Source organism: Oncorhynchus gorbuscha, linkage group LG05 (genome assembly GCF_021184085.1).
Source record: "Oncorhynchus gorbuscha isolate QuinsamMale2020 ecotype Even-year linkage group LG05, OgorEven_v1.0, whole genome shotgun sequence".
Classification (NCBI taxonomy): domain Eukaryota; kingdom Metazoa; phylum Chordata; class Actinopteri; order Salmoniformes; family Salmonidae; genus Oncorhynchus; species Oncorhynchus gorbuscha.
The window spans coordinates 35,421,683-35,447,849 of NC_060177.1; the positions used below are offsets into that span (position 1 = coordinate 35,421,683).

General features: G+C 42.3%; 2 protein-coding genes across 2 annotated transcripts; one reads left to right on the plus strand and one right to left on the minus strand.

The window, feature by feature from the left end:
- Positions 1-1,180: 1,180 nt before the first annotated feature.
- LOC124035884 (synaptotagmin-13-like) lies at positions 1,181-17,861 on the plus strand. Its single transcript, XM_046349702.1, has 6 exons — positions 1,181-1,874; positions 4,161-4,383; positions 7,180-7,317; positions 9,994-10,295; positions 16,220-16,340; positions 16,525-17,861. Exons 1-6 carry the CDS (start codon positions 1,701-1,703, stop codon positions 16,833-16,835), a joined length of 1,269 nt encoding a protein of 422 aa, XP_046205658.1. The 5' UTR covers positions 1,181-1,700; the 3' UTR covers positions 16,836-17,861.
- A 3,508-nt stretch (positions 17,862-21,369) lies between these two features.
- LOC124034870 (PR domain-containing protein 11-like) lies at positions 21,370-26,154 on the minus strand. The gene is given in 6 exon segments (XM_046348279.1): positions 21,370-22,227; positions 23,562-23,817; positions 23,978-24,049; positions 24,051-24,143; positions 24,145-24,239; positions 26,136-26,154. Coding segments are annotated over 6 exon segments (648 nt in total). The 3' UTR covers positions 21,370-22,114.
- Between the last annotated feature and the right edge of the window lie 13 nt (positions 26,155-26,167).

The window sequence follows — 26,167 nt, forward strand, 5'->3', positions numbered from 1 at the left end:
CTTGTTTTCCGTTTCTGCCCTGTCGGATCCTTGTATATTGTTCACCGTGCTGTGTCTTTGTATCGCCCTGTCGTGTCGTGTTTCCCTCAGATGCTGCGTGGTGAGCAGGTGTCTGAGTCTGCTACGGTCAAGTGCCTTCCCGAGGCAACCTGCAGTTTATTATCGAGTCTCCAGTCAGTTCTCGTGATTACGAGTGAAATTGTTTTATGCTTTATTTACCGCTCCGATTTGTCTAGGAGTATTGCTATTTCCTTAAACTGGATTAAAGACTCTGTTTTCGCCAAGTCGCTTTTGGGTCCTCATTCACCTGCATAACATAAATGTAACACTGGATGTAGATTGCTGGACACATGTAAACCTATAGAATGCTATCTTTTTTTCAATTGTATAGATGGGCTGTGTTAAAAATGAGAATTATGAACCAGTATTGCCTTCTGAATGAAAGCGGCCAGGAAAACCAAACTGAGTCAGCATACGTCATACCTCATCACACAGTTTGGAGATGGCCACTGCCCTGGGGGAAATTTCAAGATGTGATTCATCTAGACATGGGGATGGAATGTAAAAGAAGCCTAAAGTGTTATTAAGTTATCCAGACAGCCATGGTGATGGCTTTCATTATACAGCATGTTTCCAGAAGAGCTTGCAAAGTGGAACTACTTGCAGTCAGCTACTGTTGTTAGTAAATTAGCCTTTGAACCTTTTTATTTGTCATGTTCAAGTGCTGTACTTCTGGTTACAGCAGTGCTAAGAACAGTGCTTGGCCTCAAGTTGTTTTTACAGGTTTTGGGGGTCTGTTTGTACTGTGGGTTATGTTGTTTCCATGGAAACTGCATATTAAGGCAAGGTTGGGGGACCAAATATAGAATTTGATGAGCGAGAATATATATTTTTTTTACTGTTCATGTGGCTAAATGACATGTCTTCATACTCTAGCTATTTCAGATTCAGAGAGATGTTCAATTCAGAGAGATATCCTTTTTCTAGCCATGGAATGAATAAACATAAATATTGTGGTGGTGCACATTCCCTTGGCTGAACAGCATAATGGGGATAGGATAGTGCATTGAGAGAAGGGGAATGAGATCAGCCTATTTTTAAAAACTTTCTGTTGGTGTGTAAAAAAAAAAAGTTATTCTGGGGAGCAGGATTTTTTCAGATGTCAGACATGGATGTGTCTGAGGGCAACAGGAAAGGGGTAGTGGGGAAGAGAAGGAAGGAAGAGAGAGAAACTTAGAGATAAAAAGCAAAAGAGAGACAGGGAAGGTAAGCATAAATGAAACAGACATAATACATGAAACAGACATATTCTGTCCTAACCAGCTAACCAGACACCAGCCTGTACCCTCCCACTCCTTTCTCTCCCTTTGTCATTAACCCATCCCTCCTCTCACTGAATATATGCAAGTAGACAATGCAGACTGCCTCTCTCTCATGCTATTCTCTTCTGCAGACAGGAACATTCTCCCTCTGTCTCTGCATGAGGGAACTGCAGATTGAAAGTCCTCCTCCAACCAACTGCTGGTACCCGAATGAATTGTAGCCTGTCTCCTGAAAAAGCATCCTATTTTTGTGGGACATTTGCTGCAGACGAACCAATCAGCATCTTTATTTGTAATGCTGCCTGAAGAATAACTTGGACATTTTTAGCTTCCTTTCTTCCTTTTTATTTTTTTCCTGTGTTGCCCTTCTTGACCAGCATGATTTTCACCACAGCTGCTGTCCTTGGTGCTACGCTGGGCACTGCGTCAGGCATCCTCACTCTCTGTGGGCTCTCACTGATCTGCAGGTCCTGTAAGAAAGGCAAGTTGGAAAGTGGTGAAGATGCAGACCCAGAGAAGGCTAAACCCAGTGTTCTGCACTCCTCAGAGAAGGTGAGCTGCCCTACTACAGTACTTGGACATAGACTCAGATCTTAGAGAGCTTACTTTCCTGGGAGGGTAACTACCATCACCGCAGGGGACTTGGTGAATCTGTGTCACTAGGTTTATGTGGCGTGGGACTGGAGTGAATGCCATGGTTATTGAGTGATAACATTGACTAAATGTCATATCATGTGTAGAGCTGTTTTTTTTAAATATCTCATTTGTGATCTATAATTGTAGTGCAAAAAGCTTTGTCCTTTATGTTTGATTTGAGCAACTACAGTTTCACTGAGTAGTAACTACTCTGAGTGGTAACTAACTTACTTTGTGTAACTACAGTTTCTCTTGGTAAATAATATAGCTAACTACAGTTGTTTAATACACTGACACAACAACTACTCTTGATTTTTGAACAGGCTAAGATGATGACAAATATCTGCTTATGCCTGCCTTTGATATCTCCCTTAACTGATATCAAGATTGTAACACAGGAAATGAAGAAGTAAAAAAAAACATCAGATAGGGGTTACATTACAATAAAGGAGTGCATTAAGATAGAGCCTGGATAGGCACTGGAGTACAGTTAGTATAGCACTCTATTCTTGTTCCTATGGGCTGCAGGAGGCTTAACCTGTGACTTGGCTTGTGGCATTGTATCACAGTTCTGCTCACAAACAGTGTCCTTTCTGTGAGACAGGTTGATTGTCTGTTGCAGTCCCCTTTACAGTGAACCCACCCATCCTCTCTCTGAGCCAAGCGAAAGGTGTTGCACGTATGTCCACATTTGACCTTGACTGATTAGTCATAGAGTGAGATCCCACAGCTTTGAAGCAGACTTAACACCTCAGCAACCACTTTGAAGAGCTACAGTGTGTTTAAACAAACTACAGTGCGTTTAATTCCTATGGCCTAATGGTCTGTGTAGTGTTCCTGAATATGGGTCTCATTTGATGATGGCTAAATAATGGTGTTAGAAGCAGATAATATATATTTTTTAAAGACACGCGTATGTTCGCACCCAGCAATCCGATGAGTTTGTGACGAGGTGATGAGTGATTCAGAATCTTTCAGAGCGGAACAAAACCTGCTGGGACTAGCCTAATAAAGAATGCATGGGTTCCCTGCACATCTGTGTCAGTGTAATTTGGGGAGCAGGATACCCCTGCAGCTCACGCTACAACCTGGACTCAGGCGTAGACTTAATATAGTAAATGTAAATCTGGGACACTCCAATTAGTATTATATGTTAAGTTTCATTTGGTGTGTATTAATTTCTGGATGTCGATCATCCATTTCGTATGATATGTTAAGAATTACAATTGGTTGTGGATAACATTAGCTAGGTGGCTAACGATAGCTAGGCTAGGGGTTAGGGTTGAGGTTAGGGCTAGGAGTTAGGTCAAAGGATTGTTAGGGTTAAGGTTCGGAGTTAGGTTAAAGTTAAGCTAACATGCTAAGTAGTTGCTAATTAGCTAAAATGCCGAAGTTGTCCGTGATGAGATTCAGACACGCAACCTTTGGGTTACGAGACGTTTGTGTTCATCCTTTAACCGAACTCCTAACCTTTGTCTTATGTAACCATACCAAACGTGACTTTTTATTCTGATTTGATCGTCCCAGATGTACATTTACTATGTTACGTCTAGTCTATGCACACAGCCTTCCTTTCCTCAGCATACACAAGCCCTCGCACATGATGTGTGCACCAGGGGGACACCACGTTGCAGTCAGCTTGCTTTTTGCAGCACTTCAACTGTGCTGCTAAGGAGGTGAAAGAACACTTGCTGGGTGGAGAGATTTAGTCCTCCTCTGAATTGTTTATATCCCATTATGGAATGTAACTTAACAGTGTGCAATTTATTCCACAAGCATAAATAAAGTTCAATACTTTAAAATAATAGCTTCCAGTTACCAGTCAATGTTATCATTGAGAGTTTGATTTGGGAGAGTAATGATGCATGCCCAGGAGAATGGATGGAAATTCTTAGCAATCATAACCATAACTCACCCATCTGAGTGGCCCACATTTAGCTGACTGTCAGAGAGTTGCATTCACTGTAAATTGGTGTTCCATGTTTTCCTGTGAATTGCCAGACTGCAGTGATAATGGACTGCTATGGCCATAATGAACCCCTCTGGGATTGATTGCATACAGCAGGCTTGCTGTCTTTGAACTGCACGACCAACACTAAATCTTCATGAAAGCAGTCTACAAACTAGCTGTGATTTCTCACCACACCTTGTATCATAGTACAGTATTATTAGCCTGTGTTTAACCATCTCTTCCTCCTCTAGTTCAGTGTGGAAAAATCCACAGAGCCCATCCAACCAAGGACATCGTTGAAATTTCCTAAAATATACAAGCCCAAACCATCTGTGACCTCATCTGAGGTCATCAGCTACCCTGATCATGCCTCAGAGAAGGGGGGCGAGCCCTCTCCCGAGAGACCCTCGACTGAGCCTGATGCTGGTAACCAAGCAACTGACAGCTCTGACACATTCACGATCCTCAGACAAGGTAAACCCCAACCAATAACATACACCCTGAATTAAACAAGATAAATTCCTTTATCGTTTCCTATTCTTTTCACAGCTACTATGCCTTCATCATATACAATGTGTTATACACTTCAGTTATTTAGATTCAACATTTTTCAGGTGAAATTTTACATGTGAAAAAAAATCGTGTCAGTTTCTTGGCAGAAACAAATGTTGTTGCTAATTACTGTAGTCAATCACTTCCTACCACTTACTCAGTCTAGATAATTGTGTTTGAGTTACTTAACTAGACTTCATTACCGGTCTAAGGCGGCACCATTTGTCTGCGGGAAGACTGTGATTCTTAGTTCTGTCTTTAAGGCGGCACATTTCATTCCCCTCGCCCTCCTCTGTTGGGCTCCCAAGTGGTTCAGCAGTCTAAGGCACTGCATCTCAGTGCTAGAGACGTCACTACAGACGCTAGTTAGATTCCAGACTGTATCACAACCCGCCGTGATTGGGAGCCCCATAGGGCAGCACACAGTTGGCCCAGCGTCGTCCGGGTTAGGGTTTGGTCGGGGTAGGCCGTCTTTGTAAATAAGAATTTGTTCTTAACTGACTTGCCTAGTTAAATAAAGGATAAATGCAAATAAACTCACCTCTCCTCCTGCCAGAGCATTGTGATCAAAGGCTTTGTCCCACTCTCCCTTCTTCCCTCCCTCGTCCCTACACTCATCCACTTAGTGTTATTGATGTGTCCAGTCAATGGAACCTAATGCATGATGGATAGGACTGGTCCTAGAAGGCTAAGATCTTCCTACTGCTATTCTTGGTGCTTTCTTACACCTGAATTCAGTTGCCTTACGTTAACAGCCAGTTTGGCTATACATAGTTTCTCAAATAATTGTTTCTAAAAAAATAAATGTACGATGCACTGATTTTCATGGTTTAGTTGATGCACACATTTACCATTCAATGTCCCCAGGAAGACAAACAGACGGTAATTTCCATATAAAAGGACCCATGAGCACCAACTTGTGAAGTTCATAGGAGCATATCAAATTGGGTGTCAAATGAAAGCTAAGGGTCTATATTTTAGAGAAATGAAAATGTATATACACAATTTGGAATGAGCAAAGCCTTCGATTTCTGGTCAAACAGATGGAAAAGGGGTCTTAGGAAACATCTTACAGAAAAAGTCTGAAAAGGAAGTACAAATCAATCAAAACACAATAATGTTGGAAGTAAAGATCCCTGCCAACTAATATCAAAACTTATATTTATTTTTGCGAAATGTTTCTGCTATCTGTAAGTTTAAGAGAAATTGCCTTGTGCCTTGATATTACGTTACCAAAAACCCATACATCTTTAATATATTTTAAAATTTCTCTTCCTCTCATGAGAAATTACTTGATATTACGTTACCAAAAACCCATACATCTTTAATATATTTTAAAATTTCTCTTCCTCTCATGAGAAATTACAAAAAAGTACAAGTAAACAAGTAAAGGTAGACCTATCAATTAGTTGTAGTATTTTTACTGATACCAATTTTGTTCATGAATTATTCAGTGATTAAAACTTGAAATTGTGTTACCAAATCGATCATTTAATTTCCGAAACATTGGTAACAGAATGTCTGCAATTGAATTGGCTACAATGGGAAATCATAGTCACAAACCACAGTTTGTACAGTATATTACAGTTACAGTACACAAGGAAAATTCCAGGCTTTGGAAAGTTCATCCAGCCTCCCTACCACTGAGGAACATTACAGTCAAAACTAGCTCCCCAAGTACAAAGTACAGCAGGAAGGAAAACCTGAAACCCCACCTCTTTAAGGAATACCTAGGATAGGATAGTTCTTAAAATATTTAGATGCACTATTGTAAAGTTCCACTGGATGTCATAAGTGAATGCACCAATTTATAAGCACTAAATGACTTAAATGTAAATGTATATGAAAATGAAAGAGTTCAGTACAGTACAAGTTAAGTGTAGAGCACACTGGAGTAGAGCACACAATAATGTACTGTATTGTACTGTACTGAAGTCTACTGCACTCTACTGTACTGTACTGAACTATGCTATACTGTACTGAACTATAATGTACTGAACTCTACCCTACTGTGCTGCACTTCGATGTCCAAACTTGTAGAACATAGACGTCTATGATTGGTTCAGATTTGGTCTGGTCTGGACCAAACAAATTTGGTCTTGTTTGGGGGCAGAGCTCATTAAAATAATAGCCATTGTGAAGAATAATACCCAAATATGCAAAGGAGGATATTGCATATTTATACCTTTGTGTACCGATTTAGGATACATCACCATGAAAAGAATGACATTCATATACATAATTATGCATTTCTGTGTAGTACAGATCACAGACCCATGAATAAATTCCATTAACACAATTCCGTTACCGGGTGTAAATCCACTTTACTTACTGTAGTTCAATAACCAAAATAAATGTTTCAAAGTCAATGTATCATGTCATAGCTGACACCCCATTCTTTCTGCAGACATTGTTAAGACTTAATTCGGAGCATATATTTAACAGAGTTTTTGGAAAACGTGGACACATAAAACAATTGAGGGAGATTTTACCAAAATTCTGTTACCAAACTTTGCATCTGCATATTTCTTCCAGTAAATGTGTTTTTTGTCAAATGTTCAGTGTAAATTGTTAAAAGTAGTCCTTGTGCATGGAGTTGTAGCGTTTGTTGAACTTTGAAATCAATGGTTTTTGTTTGGCATACATTTTAAGTGAAAAATCTCAGCGCAATTCTGTTACCAAGGAATTGACCAGCCCTAACGCCGTCTCCTTTCCCAGACTCAAAGGACAAAACCCCCTGTGCAAGGGCTCTAACCAATGGGATGACAACAAGCAGCTCCATCCTCCACCCCAAGCTGCATTTCTCTCTCACCTATTATACAGACCAGAACGAGCTACACATCACCGTGATAGAAGGTAAGGCAACAATCTCAACAGTATGATCTGCCAGCATGTCCACTTCATGGAAGTTATGAAGGGTGAGGTATCACTAAACATGATATTGACCCTAGTTTACCTATTAAACATACTTTTTCCCTTTTCGTTTGGTTTTGTCTAATTGTTTTCACCTGTTCCTTGTTGGTGTTTTTGGGTTGGTGTGATTTAAGTTCGATTAGCCCGCTTGTGTTTGTGCGGGCTTGTTGCTGTGTATGTAAGAGGTGTATTGTTTATTGTTGGGTTTTTGCTGTCCGGGTATTACCAGTGGTCCTTGGGTTGTGTTTGCGCCTGTGTTTTGGCTTCACCCATTTGTACGTGTTCCTGGTTTTTGGACATTAAAGCGTTTTTTCCCTCTAATCTTTTACTTTGGTGCGAAAAGTGCAAATCAATCCCAGAACAACAGCAAAGGAAATTGTGAAGATGCTGGAGGAAACCGGTACAAAAGTATCGACATCCACAGTAAAAAACAGTCCTATATCGACATAACCTGAAAGGCCGCTCAGCAAGGAAGAAGCCACTGCTCCAAAACCGCCATAAAAAAGGCAGACTACGGTTTGCAACTGCACATGGGGACAAATATCGTACTTGTTGGAGAAATGTCCTCTGGTCTGATGAAACAAAGATAGAACTGTTTGGCCATAATGACCATCGTTATGTTTAGAGGAAAAAAGGGAAAAGCCGATGAACACCATCCCAACCATGAAGCAGGGGGTGGCAGCATCATATTATGGGGGTGCTTTGCTGCAGGAGGGACTGGTGCACTTCACAAAATAGATGTCATCATGAGGCAGGAATACTAATTGAGTGTATGTAAACTTCTGACCCACTGGGAATGTGAAGAAAGAAATCAAATCTGAAATAAATCATTATCTCTACTATTATTCTGACATTTCACATTCTTAAAATAAAGTGGAGATCCTAACTGACCTAAGACAGGGAATTGTTACTAGGATTGGAATTGGAGGTCAGGAATTGTGAAAAACTGATTTGAAATGTATTTGGCTAAGGTGTATGTAAACTTCCAACTTCAACTGTATTTAAGTACTTCCATGACAGTGCATTTCTTTCTGTCAAACCTCATTTATTAACATTATCAAAGAGGTCAACAAGCAGATGTCTTCTGCAATTGAAAACAAGGATAAAGGAAAAAACTAAGAGGCAGTTGTCTGCAAATGTAATAAATAAATGTGAGGCAACAGTTAATCAATAGTGACAAATAGATTGAAACTGTAAATGGAGACCTCACAACCCAATCCCCTCAGTGCATCGTGTCTTGTGGAGCAATATTCCGAAGCCAATAGAGTGGCAAAGTGATGACGCACCAACACTGTCACACTGGCTTAATCTATTTCAATATTCTAACCCTTCTTTTATGTCCTCCATCTACAAAATAATTGATTTCATTTGTGGTAAGAAAAAGCAATCCACCGGCCTCCCCCTTCATAAGACTGTGGGGGATTTGAAAAGGGGTCGAGTAGCTTGGATGCCTTTGCATTTGCCCTCTGTTGGCTGGTCCCCATATGTCGATGCTTAGCGACTAGATGCTGATGCGTCACCCAATGAAAAGGTCAACAATCTACTTTGCCTTGCCGGCGGTTGGGTGGGTTGTAGTTGGTGGTGGGGTCCGGGTGCAATGCTGTCAGACTGTTCATACCAGCATCATACGCCTATTGAGATATGCTAACGGAGGACACAGGTTCTCCGCAGGCCAGCTATCTGCGAGTCCTGCCTCTGGTTTGTTTATCACCTGCCGAGTGCTCAATTATATCTCATTATATCCAAGCCTTTAGCTTCATTAATTACTATTTTTATTCAAGGCGTACCGTCTGCTTTGCTGTTAGAGAAACTGTTGGGAGAGACCTATGCCGGGTCTGCAAAGTGCTTCTGCATTGTTTATCATAAACACATCTACTAGACATACGCATTCTCTCCTTATAAATACATAGCCTATAAAGTTCTAACTTCAGTGAATTTGACATAATAAGATATTTTGCAGACCTGGTATTTTGCAGAATTGGGAACAGCTAATGAGATTCTCTCCTCCGCACACTCCACTGGCTTCGAGTCGAAGCGCGCGTCTGCTACAAGACCATGGTACTTGCCTACGGAGCAGCAAGAAGAACTGCCCCCCTCTACCTTCAGGCTATGCTCAAGCCCTACACACCCAATGCGGGCATTTCGTTCTGCCACCTCTGTTCTATTGGCCCTCCCCCCTACGGGAGGGCAGCTTCCAGTCAGCCCAGCTCTTCTCTGTCCTGGCACCCCAATTGTGGAACCAACTTCCCCCTGAAGCTAGGACAGTAGAGTCCTTGCCAATCTTCTGAAAACATTTTAAACCCGATCGATCCTCTTCTAAGAGTATTTTAAATAATCCCACAGTACCCCCCCCCCGCACCCCCTTTTCACCCAGACCCCCCTTAAAGAAGGCCTTTTGTGAACAGACACTACTCACTAATATGTGGTTATCCCATCTAGCTTTCTTAAGATGAATGCACTAACTTTAAATCGCTCTGGATTTGAGTAATTTAGCATCTGCTAAATTACTAAAATGTAAAATGTAAAAATGTAATTAAAACTACATCAATAGACTGCTATTCTCAGGGTTCGCTCCCCCTCTCTCTGTTGCCTTCCTTCCCTCTCTGTCTTCCTCTGTAGCGGAGCATTTGAGTGTGGGGTCGGGCTGTGAGGGCTATGTGGCCGGAGTCCTGACCTTAGCAGCAGGACAGAGGGAGGCCCAGACTTCGTTGCGACGCCTGACCAGCCACACCCACTGGGAGGAAGGCCTGGTGTTCTCCCTACCAGGAGGGTATGAGGTGGAGGGTGAAGTGGCTCTCTCCCTTCACAGTTGTGACCACTTCTCCCAGAACACCAACCTGGGCCTCATGAGGTTCAAGCTGGTTGATGTGGGCATGATGTCCAACGCAGACTGCTGGGTCGACCTACAACCACCAAAACAGGTAGGCTACCCTGTTCTTATCATTGATATATAGTAGACAGCATTGGCCGCAAAGTTAAAGAGCAACTGCTCCTAAAAATGAACTAATCTTTTTGAAAATGGCCTATTGGCAGAACATTTATTATATTGTCAAAATTGACTACAAAGTCTAAATAGGGTCATTTTGGTCATAAATTCAGTTTGGAATTGAAGGGTGGGTTTGGATTATAATTATGTCAACAAATCATGCCCCGTTTTGCCAAGCTCCACATGCAAATCACCACTCCTCCCACTTCGCTTCCCTTCTTTAAATGGGTCTCCGTTGTTTAATCGCCCCCAGCCAACATGTTCAAAGGATCACGGCCGTTTGAGACTCAAAATATCTATATGGATTGACCATGCAATGCAAGCGTCCAGCAAGAAGCATAACCAATAACTATGGTTTGCATGCCCTGCCGAAGGACCCTATCATGCGGAATAGGTGGCTGGAGTTTGTTGGTCCCCAGTGGTGGTGAGTATACCGGTAACTAAACCATAGACTGCTGGTTTATGTATCTGGTTATGTTTACTGATAATCATTATCACTATCATCGCTAACATAGCTGATGTTAGCTAGCTAGCTGGTTAGCGTTAGCCTACCTAAATCCAACTTGATTTGGCATGGAGAAACGTTAACATTTCAAAAGGCAAATAATTAGTAGGAAATCCTTTTGTCATGACTGATGTTCTAAGATTGAGGGGACCACCGTATTTTAGTTAGCTAACATTAGCAGTGCTAGCTCATTTTTCTTTACAAACTTTGCTCGTAACAGTAATGACAACATTGCCATCTCTCTAAATTTGATTTGACGACACCATACTATGGCAAAGTTGTATCATACTAATTATTTGGTTACTTTAGCGATGTAATCATATTTCCATGCCACTCTAAGTTAGTGTCCAGGTAGGGCACAAATAAATATGGTTGTTCCAGAGATGTCTAGTTTGCAGCCAAACATGCAGCATAGAGACCAGCAAGAGGGCCCTCATCAGCATCATGCAGACTTGCCCTCGCTGTGAGCATTCCTATGGCAAGTATCTGGCCAGCAACCTTCACCTGTCGGCGGCAACAGCTTTCACAGGCTCATCATTTGTACAAATACACAAGGTAACCCGCTTCGTTACTTTGATACATTCTGATAACCCAATTGTGAAACATAATTGATGTAAACTGACATTACTTGTTGCTTATTTTCTACCTTTTTAGATGCATATAATGTCCGGGGCATAAGCGAGCTTGGTGGAACAAGCTTGATCTGAAGTGAAATAGAAAGATGAACCCAGTGTTCAGGTTGGATCCACCAGGCTAATCGTAATCAGTGCTCTGTGTGTGTGTAACCGACCAGTATCTTTGACGAGGGGCCAGGAGCTGATCTACGCTGCTATGCCCATCAAAGGGGTTCTGGCAAAGACCTCACCTCCAGCCTCACCTCTTGCCTGCTCACCAACAGTCGTTGATAGAGAGAACAGAATTAGGTAAGTCTAGTCTGACTTGTTCAAACTTCAACATAACACCCGTTTGTGTGTCAGATATTACCTATCCTAACTGCCATTGGTAATAGAACAGTGACTATGTGCATGTGTTAACAGAAACATGAATGGAGCCAGCACATGAAGACTTGCAAGATGATGGGATGAAGTCCAGACTGACAGATGAGCTTGATACAGATGTCTCTGAATGGAGAGAGATCTTGCACTCTGCATAAACATTTTACTAGAAACAACTTTTACTTGTATTGTCTTTTTTTAAATGATTGAATGGTGTCAGTCAATATGGGGAGGGAGAAACCCTGTGTATTCTGCATCTGATCAGGGAACTCCTGTTGCATACGGGATTTCACACAGGAAGGTATGACCACTCTGACATGTTTGCCAAGGTAGCCCCACTACCACTTGACAGGCTGATAGGCACAGTATCTGTATCGACTGGGAATGTCAATGAAAGGTGCTCATTGTTATGTTAGCAGAACACTGCTTCTACGGTATTATGTAAAGGGTTGTTTATTCTACATGGAACTGTTGCTACATTTTAAACGTTATCAAAACACTTAGTTTAAAATGTATACATGCATTCAGCAATTGCATTCTTTTCGTTATTACTCTGTAGGCTACAGACCTATTCAAAGTTCTCCGTCATCTCCTCACGCATCTGTAGTTATTCAACTCAACCTCCAGGAGGTTTGTTGAGATTGAGTGGGAGGAAACGGCTGCGGGCAAGGTTCTGACAGATGGTTGTGTCCTAGTGGTGGAAAGGGCCCGCGTAAGAAACACCCACATCAAACCACACCCCCAAGCCAACTCAAGTTTGTTTTCTGTCATAGCCGCAGGCATTTCTTGAGGAGTGTCACAAATACGCCGGGAGTCAGGAAGCAGGTGCAGAACGTGAGTTTAATAATGATAAATGCAGATAAATAAAACAAGTGTACAGAACGTGAATCGAATCAAACCAATACTGCCTGATGACTGAGGCTACCGAGGGCTAAATAAAGGGACGGTAATCAAGGTGATGAAGTCCAGTTGTGCATAATGATGGGGAGCAGGTGTGCATAATAATGGTTGTCAGGGCCTGTGGTTAGTTGACTGGTAATGTCAATCACTGGAGAGGGTGAGTGGGAGTATGCATGACAGTACCGGGCCCCTCCCCCTGCCGGTCCTGGCAGTGACTCCTTAAGAACCTCCCCAGCTCCTGGTTGGTACTCTCCACCTGCCCATTGGACCAAGGCCGTTACCCGAATGCGAGGCTGGCCATGGCCTCCAGCTTCTCCATGAAGGCTCTCCATACCCGCGATGTGAATTGGGGCCATGGTCAGAGACGACGTCCTACGGATGGCCATAGTGCCGGAAGACCTGCTGGAACAGTGCCTCTGCCACCTGGAGAGCTGTAAGGAGACCAGAGAGAGGGATAAAACGGCAGGATTTGGAAAATCTGTCCACAATAACCATAACAGTGATGAAACCATCAGATGGGGGGGGGTCAGTATCAAAGTCTATGGACAGATGGGACCAAGGCCGCTGAGGCACAGGAAGAGGAAGTAGTTTCCCTGCTGGAGCGTGCCGGGGAGATTGGTTTGTGCGCATACATGGCCGCCCCTCTGCCATAGTGGACCCCGGGTTGGAACGCACCAGACACCACTGAAGCTGGTGCCCCTCCTGGTCGCAATAGGAACAGAGCCCCAGCTGTCTCCGGCAACGCCGCTCTTCCGTGGAAAGGTGTGTGGCCCCTACCTGCATGGGTTCAGGCTCTGCCTCAGGACAGCCAAAGCAGAAGGGCGAGGAGAGAGGTAGGTGCCGGTGCTCCAGAAGAAGGTTATCCAGACGGATGGCCATCGCGATGAGTGCGTCCAAGGATAGGTTGTCATCTCGACACGCCAACTCCGTCTGGACCTCTTTGCGCAATCCTCACCGGAAAAGAGTGCGGTGCTCCGGCTCATTCCAACTGCTGGAGGCTGACACAGTCTGAAAGGTGAGGGCATACTCCCCAGCGGTCTGGGCACCCCGCTGGAGAAGTATCTCCCCTCCCTTTCTGCCCTCTGGGAGGATGGTCGAAGACTGCCTTGAACAGAGCCATGAACCTCTCAAAGGATCCCAGCTCCTCTTTTCCTCTCTCCCAGAAGGCCGCAGCGAGCCATAAAAGGAGCCAAATCAGCGCGTGCAGTTCCTCTTTTAATATTATTCTATTTTTGTAAATTGAATTGAATAAGACTGTGTTCCTTATTTGAGACCATCATAGATATAGTTTGAGTACTGTAACTGTTTATCTTCTTTTGAAGATTGGGTGGTATGATGAGGGATTCTGAATTGGGGTGAGATGTATTGGCTGAGTCACTGCTATTTTGTGTGTTTCCACTAACTATCTCTAACCTGTGCTTCTCTGGGCTGTCAGGTGTACGTTATAAAAAAGTAGGCGTTGCCATGGCATCCTTCGAGAGCCCTTACCCCTCGGTGATCTGATAGTGACTTGAGCCATCCCAGCTCTCAAACTGGACAACTGTTCTGTGGATCTGGTGAAACTGAATACTAGGCACTGTGATCAAAATTGTTTTTACTCAAGGCCAAACTCATTTATCTCAATAGCTTGGTCTGCCTGTCTGTATGGCTACCCTGTAACAAGCACCGTCAAGCCTCCTCAAGATAAAGCGACAACCATCCGGCTTTATGTTAACCTAAAGGGAATTATAAGAAACCCCAATATGATCTTCTTTCTCTTTTCTTTCGGAACAGCTCATTCTGTCCACCCACAAGCTGTTCTTCAAAACCTCGGCTACAAGGACACCTGAATGCAAATAGGGATTTAATAAAAAAACAGCCAGCTCTCCAGTCCTTCCTGGCAGCTCCATCGTAAGCCTCCAAGCTAGGCAGGAGATCAGAATCTACGTCATCACAAACCCTTGGGACTATCTTTATTCTGGGATGCGCAAGAGAGCATGAAGTCCTGCCAGGAATCACAAACAGGGATGATGCACGAGAGGGAGATGACGGAGAGAGATACGAGGATGACACGAGAGAAATCAGTCTTTGCCAAAGACAAAGAGCAGATAGAGGAGATAGAGAGGACAGGAGGAGGCTGAGAAATGCAGGGAGGGGAAGGCGGCAGTTTGTACGATGTAGGCTGTGACGCAAGTGATACACCTCCGCGGGAGAATAGCTATAAATGATTTCTAATTGAACACAGTGAGAAGTTTTTCAGCTCTTTATATAATGGTCATAGCTGCATAAAGAGAACACAGGGGGCAGATGGGGCTGACAGAAGCCAGTGATGACACACACAGCAGTAGACTGTGCTGCAGCTCCTCAGGAGATTACACACTATGATACTCCACTGAAGAAAGAGATAAGATGTTTGATTTATCAGACGTCCACTGAAAGAGAGAGAAACATTTTCACAAAACTGTTGATTTGGATGTGGATGTGCAGAGTTATGACTCAGAGAAGAACACTAATTTAAAAAAAAACAGACCACCCCATTCCCTTTGCATCGATTACTTACGACCCCTTTGATCTATTGCTCACAGCAAATCAAAGAGTGAGTCAGGCTGCTACTTTAAAGGGTTTACTTGCTATGTATCGCAGTCTATAAAGGGTTGCTCAAGCTGTAAAATTGTACTGTGCTCTTTGGTGCTGTTAGAATGATGTAGTTAACATGTCATTTTCAAGCATCCCCTAAAAAGACAATCATGCCTCGTCTATGCTGCATATTGGCTAATGCACAATCGTTGACTTTTTGTCCATTAGTGGGCTCCCTATTTTTGTGTGTGGCCTGTTTGAACATAATACGTTAACTACTGGATCTAGATATGAATTTTTCAAATCACCCTCCCACAGTTTGGTTGTGCATGAAACAGTTTGACAAGCGTGTTGATAAAGCCTCCCTATAAAAAGACAATCATATTTTTACGACAGACTCTTTCCTGGTTGTAAGAGTCTCTGATATTCCACTTAGTAAAGTGACATATTGGGACATATTGCAGTATGTGTAGGAGTTGCAATGCCCCTAACCCATGCAGGAAGACCATTTACCAAAGTGGCACAAATTCAGATCAATATGAGATTCACCAGTAGCATCAGAAGTATAATGGCAGGGATTATAAGGATCTGTGCCTAATGAATCCTAGTCTTCCTGAGGCACAGAGGTGACTCACTCAGCCATTCATCCAGTCCATTTGATTACTAGTGAATCAGACCTTTGTGTCCAATAATGATGGTGTCAAGGTAACAGGCGTACCTTATTGTCATTCATAAATGGACATTGCTTGTTGATATTTATTCTAACCTATGTATATTAAAGTCTGCTATGTGTTGAAGTTTCCCGCTGTGTGTTTTTTACATTATTTGCAGAGGAAACGTTTTCATGTGACCTGTTCTAATCACAGTGAATTGGTGTAATTGACTATTGACTACAATCGGCAGGATGTCCAGGCAGCTGGAGAGCTCCTGCTGTCTATAAGTTACCTGCCTGCAGCCAATCGGCTGGGAGTAGTGGTGATGAAGGCTCGAGGACTACAGTCAGACAAGCTGAAGAACTCCATAGGTACACCCTGTTTATTAATTTAACCCATTGCTGCTCATACTGTATGACGCCTATAACTGCTCATTAAACCATACAACCGTGAATGGGTAGTCCATCCACAGGTTGACGCTAGAGTATGCTAAGATAGAAAAATATTTCGGTTGGTGGATGTCATTGTAGTGAAAGCCTCGTTCCTTGTTCCTAGACCTGTCTGTGAAACTGGCCCTGAAGCACCAGACTACCAAGCTGAGGAGGAAGAAGAAGCAGACGCGACGGGTCAAGCACAAGATGAACCCAGTGTGGAATGAGATGATGATGCTGGAGGTTCCCCGCGAGCTGCTGTCTAAATCCAGTCTGGACTTGGAGGTGTTGAACCAGGCAGGTCCTGGTGAGCAGGAGTCCCTGGGCCGCTGTCAGCTGGGTTTACAGGCCTCCAACACTGGCCTCCAACACTGGCAGCAAATGCTAGACAACCCCCGTAAGCAGATCGCCATGTGGCACTCACTGTATGACTAAGATAACCACCTGTCCGCTTCGCCCTTCCAAATACCCAAATGGGGGGGGGGGGGGGGCATGTCAACTGCCTTCCTGGATCAGGATTTAAGAGCCTAAATCTATTTTATCCACTTATATTGAAAGTATCCCATTACCTGCAATTAATTATCCCACAGCATCCCATGACAACAGTAGCATACACCAAACTGAAATGTCACTGAATATCACAGAATTTCCAAAGAATACCAATTATGAACACATTTTATATATTCAATGAGACTCATCAATGCAATGTAATACTTTGCCTACAGTACCTATACTTAACCACCTCTATGATCTGTTTTTATAGTTGAACAGAATAAATATGATAATGCCTGTGTTTTTATGTTATAGGGGATTGTGTATATGGTATGTAAGAGTATGATAAATATCAGTGAATTATTCTAGAGTAGAGCTGTCATTTTATTTGTAAAGGGATTCACACGCTTGGAAAGCAATCGAGAAAATGCACCTGGCAGAAACTTAAAGGCCAGCCAATATTGAACGGATAGGAGATTCAAAAGCCCGGTATACTACTGAAAGGACAAGTATTAGTATTCATAGATATACTGTAACAGTGATGAAATTACAGTGGACTACATGTTTAAAGTGTATCTTATTACACAGGGTCTAAAAACGTCAGCTAAAGTTTTCCACATGATGTATTAAAAAAAATCATGCAGTGTTTAATCTAGTAATATACTGTATTTGTCATTTTTATGAATATGTGCAGCTGTATTCTATCTTAGGAGAATACGAGAGTTGATATACATGTTATATTTAAAGTAGTTACAATACAACTATCAACTCAACTTCACACCTGTTTCCATTCAACCCACTTTGCTTCAGTTATGTACAAAAGGTATTGTTCTCCATTGTGGTTTTGTTTTTTACATAGCTTTTGTCAAGTGAACTGCTTATAGACTGCGCCAGTGAGGAACACACTGCATAATTTGAAAATGTACACACTGACACACAAAATGTGTGAAAATAAAAACATCTTCAAAATATATCATGCCAAAATCTGATTCTCGTCAAGTTGTACTGAGGATGTGCAAATACACGGGGCATCCAGAGAGCACTATGTGCAGTATCAGCACCTAACACCACATCCGGGCAGACATTGATGTAATATATCTATTTATTGATAATTCCTATCCTCAGAGCTCATTTTGCGTAACTGATATAACCTTGGACCTGACCTACTATACAGTAGCTATCTTTTCATAGATGAATGAGCTGCCGTTATCACGTTGAGATGAAGTTACATATTAATATTACCGGTCCAAGCCATTTCACAAAAAAAAACAAAGATTTACTGTAACAGACCGGAATATCATCAACCTATTAAATGATAACTTATTGACTAACTAAAGTATGGCTATTTCGCATGCACGGTGTTGAATTTACAAGAACACTGGTAATAAACCCCCGGGCTGACAAGGTACAAATCTGTCGTTCTGTCGTTCTGCTCCTGAACAGGCAGTTAACCCACTGTTCCTAGGCCATCATTGAAAATAAGAATTTGTTCTTAACTGACTTGCCTAGTTTAATAAAAAAATGTATATGTTTATATGTATATGTTTTTTTCTAGGAAATCATTTCAACAAATGTCTTATTTGGTATGTTATTGTACTTAGGCCTTAAGTCATTGTTTGTAGATATTTAAAAAAACAAATATACATCTTCATGAGATTCTGAATGATCTTTTGCCAGATTGTTTTAGCATGCCATGGTCATTATATTCCTGCCTATTTGTTAAGATATGAGCTTGTGTGTAAGTAGTGTGATCATTATGCATGCAATGGTGTGCAATGTGCATACACTTTATAGCCCTAAACAACAGCACTTCCAACTAATGATGTAGCTACATTGTTATGTAAATTAACTGATGCAGAGGCAGTGGTTGGATATAAGGCAACAATAAATCATCCAGTGTTTCCAGGCAGTTGTCCTTTTTAATAAATATATATTTTTTAAATTTAACTAGGCAAGTCAGTTAAGAACAAATTCTTATTTACAATGACCGGCCTATGAACAGTGGGTTAACTGCCTTGTCCAGGGGCAGAACGACAGATTTTTACATTGTAAGTTCGGGGATTTTTATCTAGCAACCTTTCGGTTACTGGCCCAACGCTCTAACCATTAGGCTACCTGCCACCCTTTCTGTGGACTATCCATTACAATCTCCCTGCAGCTGCAGACATGGCCAGAATGAATAATGAACGTTGTTTCCAATCTGCCGGTTATATAACATAGCCAATAGCACAGTTCATCAACCTCAATATCTGTCGTGGCCAGAAAAGAGAGAAAGAACGATGGGACATTTTTTATCCATTGCCTGGCAAGGACAACATGAACCTGGAAGAATAATTGCATGAATGAGAACTACAAAATAAACCCACTGATTCATTAATAAGTAAAACGTACTGACTAGATCAGCCTGTCCCATGGGTCTGATACTTCTCTTTTCAATTTAAAATGCTTGTTGCTGCCTAGTTGTGTCAGCAATGGAGCCATTGTTTTGGCCAGAGTCTAATCTGAGTCTAATCTGACATAGGACAATGTGATGAGGCGAAACTGCTGTGACAGGCACTGAGTTGAAAGGTAGACCTTGAAATACATCCACAGGTACACCTCCAATTGACTCAAATGATGTCAATTAGCCTATCAGAAGCTTCTAAAGCCATGACATAATTTTCTGGAATTTTCCAAGCTGTTTAAAGGCACAGTCAACTTAGTGTATGTCAACTTCTGACCAACAGGAATTGTGATACAGTGAATTATACGTGAAATAATCTGTCTGTAAACAATTGTTGGAAAAATTACTTGTGTCATGCACAAAGTAGATGTCCTAACCGACTTGCCAAAACTATAGTTTGCTAACAAGACATTTGTGGAGTGGTTGAAAACCGAGTTTTAATGACTCCAACCTAAGTGTATGTCTGACTTCAACTGTACATACACACATGTGTATGTATATACAGCTCTGGAAAAAATTAAGACACCACTGCAAAATGATCAGTTTCTCTCTTTTTACTATTTATAGGTATGCTTTTTGGGTAAAGTGAACATTTTTGTTTTATTCTATAAACTACTGACAACATTTCTCCCAAATTCCAAATAAAATTATTGACATTTAGAGCATTTATTTACAGGAAATAATACATATGGAATCATGTAGTAGCCAAAAAAGTGTTAAACAAATCAGAAAATATTTTATATTTGAGATTCTTCAAATAGTCACCCTTTGCCTTGATGACAGCTTTGCACACACCTTCAACTAGCTTCATGAAGTAGTCACCTGGAATACATTTCAATTAAACGGTGTGCCTTGTTAAAAGTTAATTTGTGTAATTTCTTTCCTTCGTAATGCGTTTGAGCCAATCAGTTGTGTTGTGACAAGGTAGTGTGGGTATACAGAAGATAGACCTATTTGGTAAAAGTCCATATTATGAACAGCTCAAATAAGCAAAGAGAAATGACAGTCTATCATTACTTTAAGACATGAAGGTCAGTCAAAACAGAACATTTCAAGAACTTTGAGAGTTTCAAGTGCAGTCGCAAAAACCATCAAGCACTATGATGAAACTGGCTCTCATGAGGACCGTCACAGGAATGGAAGACCCAGAGTTACCTCTACTGCAGAGGATAAGTTCATTAGAGTTACCAGCCTCAGAAATTGCAAGCCAAATAAATTCTTCACAGAGTTCAAGTAACAGACACATCTCAACATCAACTGATCAGGGGAGACTGTGAGTCAGACCTTCATGGTCGAATTGCTGCAAAGAAACCACTACTAAAAGACATAAATAGGAAGAAGAGACTTGATTGGGTGAAGAAACATGAGCAATTGACATTACACCAGTGGACATTTGTCCTTAGGTTTGGAGTCCAAATTCAAGATTTTTGGTTCCAACCGCCATGTCTTTGTGAGAGGCGGTGTGGGTGAATGGATGATCTCTGCATGTGTATTTCCCACCATAAAGCATGGAAGAGGAGATGTTGTGGTGTGGGGGTGGATTGCTGGTGACACTGTCTGTGATTTATTTAGAATTCAAGGCACACTTAACCAGCATGGCTACCACAGCATTCTGCAGCCACACGGCATCCCATCCCATGGTTTGGGCTTAGTGGGACTATCATTTGTTTTTCAACTGGACAATGACCCAACACACCTCCAGGCGGTGTAAGGGCTATTTCACCGAGAAGGAAAGTGATAAATGCTGCATCAGATGACCTGGCCTCCACAGTCCCCCAACCTCAACCCAATTGAGATGGTTTGGGGTGAATCGGACCACAGAGTGAAGGAAAAGCAACCAACAAGTGCTGAGCATATGTGGGAACTCCTTCAAGAACATTGGAAAAGCATTCCAGGTGAAGCTGGTTGAAAGAATGCCAAGAGTGTGCAAAGCTGTCATCAAGGCAAAGGGTGGCTGTTTGAAGCATCTCAAATATAAAATATATTTTGATTTGTTTAACACTTTTTTGGTTACTACATGATTCCATATGTGTTATTATGTCTTCACTATTATTCTACAATGTAGAAAATAGTTTAAAAAAATTAAAAATACCTTGAATGAGTAGGTGTGTAGGTGTGTCCAAACTTATATAATATTTATATATATATATCAAGTTTTTTCGTCTTCATGGAATTGATCAGTTCTCTCATCACCGCCATAGTCTCGGTGTGCTGTTGCTGCAGAAGGCTTCGCAGCTGATTAAAGCGCTCCTCTGCCCTCCTTTCCCTCTCCTCTTGCAATCGTTTGTCCTCCTCCCTATAACCCTGAAAGACATCCAATATATCTGCCATCCTCCTTATCTTCCACCCACTGGTTCTAACACGGAGGTGATTTTCTCTATGTCAAAAGGAGAAGGTGGCAGAAGTGGAGGGGGGACTGACAATGTCAATGGGGCTCGCCGGCACCTCCACAATGTGTAACAGACTGTCCTCAACCCCTGCATCTGCCTCAGCATCTCCCATGCTGCCATCAGGCTCGGGGGAGTCTTCAACTAGTTGAAGGCTGAACCGGTGGCCTATGAGGTCCTAGAGCCTGTTGAAGTAGGCTGGAATCTTCCTCTTGGCCATGTCAGCATTCTCTGGGTGGAGGACGTACTCCTTGTACACCCTCGACAGGTTCTGCCACTTCTGGAAGCATCACCCCCTCGCCTGCTCTGGCACATCACTGATGGGGAAGCCTTGCTCCTTCAGCCTGCTAGCTAGGATCTCAAAGATCCTCTTGGTTCGGGTCTTGTTCTCCCTAATCAGTCCCTGGATCTCTGGAGAGCTGTACAGCTCTACTAAAGCCATAATGTCCTGACTGATCACTTTCCGAATCTGACCACACAGGCAGGGACCCACCGTTCTCAGCAGCTAGAGACGTGGATAGGAAGACAGAGAAAAATGAAGAGTTATTACACAAAGACTGTCAATGATTTTGAAAATGGCTGCGTCCTTTTCAGTTATAGGCCAACTGCTAAGATTCAACGTCATAACATGTGTCATCCCCAAGCCATGACCTCCTCCCCTTTTGGAGTTGATTCTCTGCCCTCTTCTCCTCCGCATTTGACTGGAGTATCTTGGGATGTGGGAACCATTTGCTCCTGGACTTCCTGGCTAGCGGTTCAGGCTCAGTGGTGCCTTCATAGACTCCAATCTCTGACTCTGGGGTGGAGGGGATACGGAGGTTGACTGGATGGCTCGATGGGACTACAATAGCATAGAGTTGGTGCTATAGCTTTAGGCTTCAGCTTGGTCAACGCCCTGGCTGGGGTGTCAGCAGGAGCCAGCTTGGAGCTCAGCCTCTGGTCCATGAGTGCATGGAACTGGTCAAAGAACTCGGGCTGTTTCCTGCGTCCAGAGTCAGTCCTCTTGGACGCCAGCACATAATCTTTGTACGTGCACTCCATGTTGCGCCACTTTTGGAAGCATCGCTTGCCAGGAGTTCTCACTGATCAGGAAGCCCTGTGCCTCCATCCGACTGGCAATGATCTCAAATCATTGGTTCTGGTTGTTCAGTTAGGCCCTGGATCTCTGGGGACCCGTAGTGCTCGATGAGGGCCTGGTTGGCCTCCCGGTCCCGGGCTGTAACATTCCAGGGGCTTGAATGATCATTCAAAACCGCAAGTTTAACTTGATCAGCCTCTGATGGGTAAGCACCTTAAAACTGCTTATAATAATATTTTGTATTACCTTTATTTAACCAGGCAAGTCAGTTGAGAACAAATTCTTATTTTCAATGACGGCCTAGGAACAGTGGCAGAACGACAGATTTGTACCTTGTCAGCTCAGGGATTTGAACTTGCAACCTTCCGGTTACTAGTCCAACACTCTAACCACTAGGCTACCCTGCCGCCCCATATAAACAAACATGTAATCATTCTTACATAATAAAATGACAAAATCCTCTTTATTAACTATATTTGTGCGTAAAACGACATGCTGATATGTGAAGTATTAATTTCAAAAAGGTGACTACTGGTTTGATATTGCCATTCATTGTTTGAGCTTCTGCATGTATTTTGCAACATGGCTCCCTCCGGTGGTCAAAATGTCATACTATTGCATTTATTAGAATAACTATTTAGGAGATCTTAGATCAGTGATATGGGTAGAAAAGTACACAAATTGTAGCACTCTGGAAAGCAACAACAATAAGTTTGGTAGTTAACTAGAGGGCTGGCAAAGGGATTAGTTAGGAGTGTTACCTGTGGCCAAGTTGCTGTCAATGGTGTCCTGGGCCATGGGGTGTAATCGGTCCATGTAGTCATCACTGTACCATACCCGAGGTCTCTCTCCCACTGACAGGTCACGGCACACCCGTAAGTAGATGTGCTCACCATGCTGGAAGGCTGTCAGGTTTCGCTCAATGTCCTCTGAAGAGTTTCGGACATACCTCATCCAGTTAGCTTTGGTTTCGTCGCTACCATCAATGGATTTGTATGAGTTGTTTTTGTCCACCAACTAGGGATAAAAAAAATCATTGACATAAATACGTAGATGCGAGTGCCTTAAAGTTACACCTGATGCATGACGTAAAGGAAGACAATTTCATGAGTCATACCATATACTCGTGAAAAGTGAATTGCAAAACATAGTAAGGAGGTTTGTGGATTCAACTTACCATCCAAGGAAAGAAACCAGAGGACTTGTCCTGTGACATCACTTCACCCTGGTAAGGACCGAAGACTGCCCCACCTGGGAATGTCTTTGTCTACGCAGTACACGTCCACCTCACTGCCTTCCTGAATGACCTCAATGCCACTAGGGATAGTAAGGGTGGCACGGTTTAGGACAACCCACTGGCACAGGGGTGTCAGGCACAAATACTGGAGGGCCATGTGTGGGGCATTCATCAATAAAATTGTCTTTGCACTCGTCGCAAACTGTAAGGCATGACAAAGGTACATTTTAATATCATTTGAAGGTAAAATGTCAAGTTATTTAAAATATTACAGCAATGATGCATGGATGACAAAATAATTCAACACCAACAATAGAGGTTGTGGAGTACATTTCATTAGCAATATTCACATAAAGAAATGATGGGCCTAGTGGCACTGGGAAATGTATCAAAGTATCAGAACAAATGAAACAGTCAAACACAGTTCAGCTGCTCTTAGTCATAGTCTAAGGCTCTTAGTGCGAGTCTGTGTTTAAAGGCACTGTACGGAAATATCTAATAATCACACCAGAAGTAACATTTTTGGTGTCTTTCAATGGTGAAAAGCAAGTGGTCGACTTTCAATCTCTGGTTGGCTCCTTCTGTCTCAGAGGACTCAATGTATTTTATTTCACTAGAAGATTATAGCATATCAAAATACAATCAAATCTAATTTTATTTGTCACATGCGCCGAATACAACAGGTGTAGACAGTGAAATGCTTAGTTATACAAGCCCTTAACCAACATGCAGCTTTAATAAATAAATAAATATTTGTTTTTACTTAACACATATTTTTCTTAAAGAGCAGCAGTAAAATAACAGTAGTGAGGCTATATACAGAGGGTACCAGTACAGAGTCAATGTGCGGGGGCACAGGTTAGTTGAGGTAATATGTATGTAGGTAGAAGTAAAGTGACTATGCAATCTCTGGATCTCTGGATCTTTTTCTTACTGCACCTGATTAGCATCCATTTATTGAACTAACCTGCAAAAATGGGCTATCAAGGCAACAGATATCAAAACAGACTAGGCTATATGAAAACCAGTGGAGGCTGGAATGGAATCGTTTTCATGTGTTTGATTCCTTTCACTCCATTTCAGCCATTATACTCTATTTCAGGCACATGTTACGAGCCGTCCTTCCCTCAGCAGCCTCCACTGATCAAAACAGCAGATCATTGATTAGTAGAGGATAGAACACATAGATACTACTAGGCTATCCAGCAGATCCAACCCGCTTGCTTACAGCTGCACTAGGGTCAGACAGGCTTTCTGTGTAGAGTAAGACACATCAGAGCCGGTGCTAGATATATCTCGCAAAACGTATCTCAATCCAGGGATGAGGAATGTGTTGTACCCTGAATTGTTCCATTATCCCAACTGTTACACTGAGACGATTGAACAACTGCTATTTGATCTTCTCTGTGTAACAGTTGGGATAATGGGACAATTCGGAAGTTCAATTTATTTATCATCCCTGGTTTGGCCATATCTCGCGCCGACTCCGCTGTTATTATAGCAGTCGTTCAATCATCTCAGTGTAACCGTTGGGATAATGGGACAATTCGGAGTACAACACATTTCTCATCGCTGGATTTGAGGTACATTTTCGGAGCCGGCGCTGTGTCTTAATTTACACAGGAAGACTGTCCGACCCTAGCCTGTCTGCAACTGTAAGCAATCCGCTGGCTACTAGGCCAAATTTATTCATATTACTACTTGGTGCATAGTTCTGCTTCTGTTGAATGGTCCTGGATGGCAAGTGACTCTGCCATAGTGCATAGGTCCCCAGACTCCCCACCTCAGCATACCATGTCAAGTCTGTTGGTAGAAAAAGCATAATATAATGGCAGTTCATGAATACAAGTGGATCAGGTAATACAATCAGTCCTAGTATTTAAAATAAACTCGACATTAAATGTCAGTCTGGCAATGGCAAAACCATAAATGGGACCACGGCACTTGCTCTACGAGATAACGTACATGAGTTCCTATTGCCGCTGACAAATATATGTTGAAGTTGGAAAAAAACAAAAGCAGCAAGGTACGATAGCTAAAGATCCATGACTATATCTGGATTTTTAACCATTCTAATTAGAATAAATATAGCATTTACGATGTGGGTCAAATGACATATTTCCTGTCGGA